Source organism: Asparagus officinalis, unplaced genomic scaffold (genome assembly GCF_001876935.1).
Source record: "Asparagus officinalis unplaced genomic scaffold, Aspof.V1 AsparagusV1_Un981, whole genome shotgun sequence".
Classification (NCBI taxonomy): Eukaryota; Viridiplantae; Streptophyta; class Magnoliopsida; order Asparagales; family Asparagaceae; genus Asparagus; species Asparagus officinalis.
This window is the reverse complement of record NW_017973240.1, coordinates 18,822-25,647: the sequence shown is the minus strand read 5'-3', so window position 1 is coordinate 25,647 and position 6,826 is coordinate 18,822. Positions and strand designations below refer to the sequence as shown.

General features: G+C 36.2%; 1 protein-coding gene across 3 annotated transcripts in view; it reads left to right on the top strand.

The window, feature by feature from the left end:
- Window positions 1-379: 379 nt before the first annotated feature.
- LOC109828297 (cell cycle checkpoint protein RAD17) overlaps window positions 380-6,826 on the top strand; it is a 13,127-nt gene continuing 6,680 nt past the window's right edge. The window contains exons 1-5 of one of the 3 annotated variants that reach the window (XM_020395324.1): window positions 380-693; window positions 1,551-1,614; window positions 2,900-2,988; window positions 4,736-4,783; window positions 6,147-6,203. In XM_020395324.1, coding sequence (XP_020250913.1) covers window positions 508-693; window positions 1,551-1,614; window positions 2,900-2,988; window positions 4,736-4,783; window positions 6,147-6,203 — 444 coding nt within the window. In that variant the 5' untranslated portion in view covers window positions 380-507. Of the gene's footprint in view, window positions 694-1,550; window positions 1,615-2,899; window positions 2,989-4,735; window positions 4,787-6,146; window positions 6,204-6,826 lie in introns of all 3 variants that reach the window. The other 2 variants (XM_020395323.1, XM_020395322.1) reach the window with 2 other exon arrangements.

Here is a 6,826-nt window from a genome sequence, read left to right as displayed (position 1 = left end):
TCATCAATCTTGGAAAAAAAATACTTGTAAATTGGTCAATCATTAACTTTGATAGGCTAATTTGTAATCTACAAAATGTTCAAAATTGTATTCACAAAGTTGATGTTTTGTCAATTTTAGGGGCATTTTTTAAAAGTCGACGATATGATGTTGTATGGGGTATATATGCAAATAACCCAAACTTCTTTTATAAGGGAAAAGAATGTCTGATAACGTGTGGAGTAACAGGGCCCAAACGTTACAAACTATGGCTGTTAAAAGTATTCCAAGTCAAGCCCAGTACTTTGGGCCGAATTTAACCCGTCTGTATCTTGATAGGCTGATCTGTTCAATGACCAATACACCCCTCAAGATATCATCCTTCCCTTGAAAGCCTTTCCCCATTAAAACCCCCGCCAACAATTCCCCCCTTCCTTTTCCCTTCCCTTCCAAAACCCAATATAATCAATCAAATCCTCACCTCCGACGCCCTAAAAGATCCTCCAAGAACAAGAGGAGGAAAAAAAAATGGGTAAGAAGAGGACTTTGGTCGTCCTCTCGTCCTCAGACGAGGACGAAAAGGGTAGAAGAACTGGGTCGTCTTCAAGGCCGAGGTCGGCGGCATCGTCGAAGAGCTCCCGCAGAGGAGGGAGCTCCAGGAAGCTCAACGTCGGCCGATCTAGGGCTCGTTCTTGCAGTCAATTGGAAGAAGCGGTACTCCAACTCCTAAACTCTTGTTTGCTTTATTTTTCGCTTCATTGTAGATTGATAAACCCTAAAGGAAGAATTTTTATTCAATTCAGAAGTTGAAGTCATGTGGTATTAGCGTCTGAGCTGAACTTTTAGTTAGGAATGGTGTGTCGAACCGTAAGGGGAAAGGTTGAGATGGTTTAGTTTCGAGGACGGAGCTTAATGAAACATGGTATTTGAATAGACAGTTTATGGATGAATAGGGGGTACCCTATAAAGAGATTCGTATGCAATGCCATGTTGTACACAAGACGAAGATGAAGTGCAGGGGAGGAGGGGCGAGAAAATCAGGAGAAGTCGAACTCCTCCAGAGTCCTCCTGGCTCGTAGACCGACAATGCTGCTCATTTAAATAGACTTGAGTCTTGCATGCTATACTTGTTTGTCTACTGATTGTCCTTCATAAGTGTAATGTATATCCTTCCCAAATAGACTCTTTTGCTTGAGTTAGATAGCCAGTATACAGGTTGCAACATTTATTCTCAACGTGACTGGCATAGACCATTGCTTACTGTATGGGCAATTACTTCTAAGGACATAGCAACACTGAAACAGTAAGAAAAAAGAACAGTTAAAGTGCAAGAAAGAAATTCTCCTTTGATAATGGAAAAATGGCGTAACATTGTATCGATTTAGGCTAAATGTAAATTCTGTCATGATATAGTTTCTCTTGAAGTGATGCTTTATATTGTAGTTTTTTTTAATCAAGGATAATGGTTCATAGTTCGTTATCAACAATTAATATCATAGGGGTCAAGCAAGGCACTTTTTTTCTTTCATGCAAAATTTCTGAACATTGTGCATTTATTTCTCTTCTTGAAGGTTAAATTTGATAAACTTTCAGAAGACTTTGGGGAATGCCTACGCGATTTACACACAGTGTCAGGTGTGCTTTTATTCAAAAGTTCAAAATTTTATGTAAGACAATTGCAGAGTTTGATATTTGAGATATCATTGGTGTTTATGGGGACCGCTAAAAATTGAGTTCTAACAAAAACTTTACTTTATTTTATTTTATTAACTTCTTGTATTTCCTCTTGTTTCTATTTCCTATGGGCTGTAGAACAGTGCCTTTGTACTTTATAATCATGCATATAAACACTAGTCTTGCTGTCATTTATTTTCCATTTACCAGTTATTTTAATCTATACGCTGGGCAATATCGATTTGGTATGGTGTTCTAGAGTCTGGATTATGTGCAATCAAGCTAGTGAATACCAAGCTCAAGCTTCAACGTGCTGAACTTTGTTCTATGAAAGAGAAGATGAATTTAATCTCCTAGCATGACTTGACCTTGAACTGAGCATGACATTGCAAATTCAATATTCCTCATCAGTGTATACACTTGCTGAAACTAGTGTTAGCTATAATTTTCTTTATATATCCATGGCACAGTTATGCTTATCGAGATTTATCATTTATGTCATAAACTATACAATAATCTACTTATTAAGAACAGTCTGCTGTAACTAGATGTGTAAGGCTAAAAAGATGCAAAAATTTTGGAACTTTAACTATGCATGAGGCATCAATAATGGTTGATCGAGCCAAAATGATGTGAGAGCTAGACATTGAAAACTGGATTTGCTAGATACTCTCTCGCGACCAGCATGATATAGAGTTGATGGTTTAGGTCTTAATGGCTATAGCCTATGACCATGCGTTTCATCGATCTATTCATAACTTGTCTGTATACAGTCTATCTCGTGCTATATGCTCATGTTGTGTCTTACAGATAAAGACATGCTGGTATACAAGCCAATACATGGTTGTATGCAGCACTGAAATTTTACCTGGCAGGCTTCTCTCTGGGGCATAGATTGTGATATTACAGTGCATGAACTGAATTTAATCCTGGTGTGTATGAGTTTTTTCCCCTCTTCAGAAGGTTTTCTGTCTAGAATTTGCATTCTCATCTCCCTTCCCCTGCTTTTCTAATTTTGTGATCATTTTGCTTTGCTTTCTCATAATATCCTTCCAAATTCAGTTTCAACTTTATTAGTTTCTAAGTAAATTTATATCAAGTATGTGCTCATGATACATTTCTTTTGTGATTGCATCTTGATAGAACCTTGAAGAGCTGCTTTCTTATTGTTGATGTGGAGTTTACTTTGCTTCAACCAATTCATGCAATAAATTTTGTGACCGAGTATTGAAAGGAAATGCTTTAGCAGGTTTGAAATGTACAGATATGAAAGAGATTTGGGTTGAAAAATATAAGCCGCATTCTTTTGCAGAGCTTGCCGTCCACAAAAAGAAGGTTCTTTCTTTCCGAATCTTATGTTAAGAGAAAGCTTGTGATCTATTTATTTATTTGGAAGTGTAATTTAGAGATTTGGTGACCTATGTTGTAATTTATGTGTTTTTCTTTTCCTTTTGATCATGCGATATACTACAGGTTTCTTTTATTCAGTTATTCCATACAAAATTCTCCATTTTTGTTCCACAAGATAACTTGAGAGATGAAGGAAATGTACAGAAAATACCTAAGATATTAATTTAGTTTAGTTAGATGGCAACGAGATTGCAGATTTGGGTTTTGGCTTCATGGGCAGCGTGATCCCTTGTTGGATAGAAGATGTAGAAGGCAGTTCGGTACTCTACATAATCACTCTAGGCAGATGGAAGTTGTATGCCATAAGTGTAACCGTAGCAAATTTTAATTTCATAATATCTATCAATTAAAATGACATATCGTCATAACAGCCTAGAAGACAATGACATCACAAAAAGAATTGTTAGTTTAAGAAAAAAATTGAGTTGGATGTGGTGGCCAACTATGAACAGATAGACGCTAAGCAGAGAGCACATTGGATTACACACATGCATTGTATAAATTATTATCGGCCTACTAGTTACTACAGAATATGGGGATGCATGTCAACTATTGATCTCTTCTTATAGGCTATTGGTAATGCAGGGGGAAAAAAGTTTAACACTGAGTGGCATAGTACTGAAGCTTTATTCACTCAGACTGGTTGATCTTTCTATTTATCAATTAACAGAAATTGATTGTTTCTTTAAGGATTGGGACCAATTAAGGGCTCGAATTTTGAGATTGGTGTAAATAGCTTTCTGAGTCCATGATATTAAGGATTCTTTGCGTTACATAAGTTAGTTGTAGGATTGTATGTCTTTCCATTTAGTGACAACGGGCCTGTTCCTTTCAGTTAATATGTAGTTTCTCACTAACCAATCTTAGAAGCATTACCTAATTGTCTACTCATGAGAAGTTATCTGAAAGGGATTTGAGACAGGTTGTTGTTTGATTTATCATTTGTTAAAGTCATCGGTTTACAGAGAATCATTACCTGCTGATGGGGAAATAGGAAAAACTGTGAACAAGCTTCTGCTTTATAAAAGCTTACTTATAAGGGAAATATGAGATATTTTTCTTTACAACCTGATCTAGTAGATGTTTAGACTTGCATCTGTGAGATATTTGCAGGGTTTTACTTATTTTTATTATGAACTTGATGTTAGCCATGAGTTCCTCTTGAATTTATTTTTTATTATTGAAAATGACTATGACTTATTCAAATTGTAAAATTCATGTATGATTTCCCTAAAGTTTAAATTAAGAGTCAGCGATTAGTTTTCTTGAATCCTATGAATTACCCAATTTACCTGAGGATAATAACTCTACTAAAGGATTTTCAACTGGGGGTGAAATATGCCCATTGTTTTCTACATGCCCCACAAAGGTTTCAAATAGTTCTACTAAAGGTTACAGATTTTTATATTGGTTAAAATTTAATGATTACGGACTCTCATATGGGCACTAATTGCCGATAGAATGCAAATTATATGGCTTTTCCAAACTTATCATATATATATTTTTGAATATTTGGATTGCTTGCACACATTGAGCTCCTTGCTCATTAAAACCCATTTTTTTTGCCTGAGTTAATTTCTAGTAAAACCTTATTGCAAAAATTCCTTGCAAATTTTTTTTTGTTCATAAGAGTCTATTGACATGAATAATTGTTCTTACCTTTGAATTCTAGGTTGATGAAGTGAAAGGATGGCTAGAAGAAAAACTGATGACGTCAGAGGTGGTATAATCCTGTCCACTTAGTAAGATTTTGCTCTCTTTGTTGACTAGAAAACTAAATTTGCAAGATAGTTTTCTTTTTTATCGAAACTCTTTAAGTGGCAATACCCAGTGATCACAAATGATAGGCTGTTGCTCTAGGTAGAAGTAGAACATAGGCATTATTTTCTAGTACTGCCTAGTGCCTAAAAGGCTGAAAGTCAAATTTTACTGAGTGGGACTTCTTTATACCCAAAGGATGGAAGTGATCCATGACATGCTAAAGTAGCCAGTCTAGAGTTTGATCTGCTCTGTCCTCAGTCTGAGAATCCAAAGCGGTTTCCCTGGACAATTGTCCCGTGCAAGTAGACGATGAACTGCATTCCAAGGGATGTGCAGCTGCTCTAATTCTTGGATTTTCATATTCACAGATTGCAATGTGTAACTGTTAAAATTTATGTGTTATAGCATTATCTTTTATGTTTCACACCGTGTTGACTGTTTGTCAGATTGAGCCAGGTTAACAGTTGAATGAATTTCATTAGCAGGGGGATAGAGCACAGTAGAAACAATTTGTTAAGTGAAATATGGTGTAAAGGCATATAGAGTTTTGCCTTTATCCAAAGATATCTTTGTACTAGTTTTATAATTAAAGAATGAACATAAGAAGTTTATTATTGCATGCATCAACTTTGGGGGGACAAAAAAAATCCTCGTTTCATTCAACTTCTACAGCTTTCTCTGTTAGGAAGGATGTTTTTTTGTCGCCTATATGCCAATGCTGGTCTCTGCTATACTAGAATGCTTGCCACCAGTGTTCTGTACCTCTCCCTTCTTAAAACTTGAGTTATTTTATTTAAATCTTTTGATTGACTGAGTGGTAGTACCCTCCTTGCTTTTGATCGCATAATGCCCCTCATGATGCATTAAGTTTTTTTCCCCTCCTTATCCCTAACATTTGAATTAGGGATTATTGCCATGATTAACCCATGGTCAAAAGTTAGTCGATTGTTTATACTGAGTTTACCGAACAAATCCAAAAAAAAAAGAAGAAATATTTTGCTTGATTTCATAGCACATGTTTGCTTAATTGTGATTATCCTCTCTGAGATGATAATCCTGGTGGTTAATGATAGATGAGTTGTATGAAATGAGGTTTTTTTTTGTGATGCTCATTTATCTCAAATAATGCATCCGGTATCTGCATTGCTAATTATTATATTATATTTTACTTTATTTTTATTTATATCAATTTAGTCTAAATCCTGTTAGCCCATCAAAATTTGATATGGTCTAATGGTTGTCTATTCATTTTAAATGTTTATATCCTTTAATTTCTGCCACAGTTTATATGTAGAGTTAAATATTTTAATTTAAATATACAGGTTGGATTTGGTAATTCCGCTCTTCTTATCACTGGACAAGCTGGAGTTGGAAAATCTGTACGTCTTCTTTCTTAGGGGCTTAATCTCCCAGATTTCTTACAGTTTTGACCATATATTGGGAATTGTTTCTCCATTCTGATTTTATTCAACCTTCACAAATTGCATATATCATGTCAATATTCTATTCTGCTGTTGTTAATTGCACTATCATATTAGTTAGTAGATTAGGTGACGAGGAAGATGTATGGGCGATTGATAAGGAGTAAGAAGAGAGGTGGGTGTTGGTCAGGAAGGAAAGAGGACTGTTGGGTCTTGATTAGGGTACATAAATGTTTGGTGGCTGTTTTGGACTGGTTTGGCAGTTTTGGGCTGTTTTGGAGATGTCTGGACTACTGAATGTGGAGTTATGGGTTCTGGATGCAACAGGAGAGAGAAGAAAAGGAAAGACTAGAGTGAGATCCCTGATTGTTGGCCTTGTGTAGCTGTTCAGGTGCAGGTCATTCCTGTAGGAAAGCACTTGCAGATTTGAAACCCAAGTCCAGATCTATTTGCTCTTGGTACCAGTTGAGGGATATAGGCAGACGACTGATGAAGAGGCAGAAGAAGGGTGGGTGCTGGTTGGGGAGTAAAGAGGATTGCCAGATCTTGATCAGTGTTTTGTGGCTGTTGTGACCGTTATG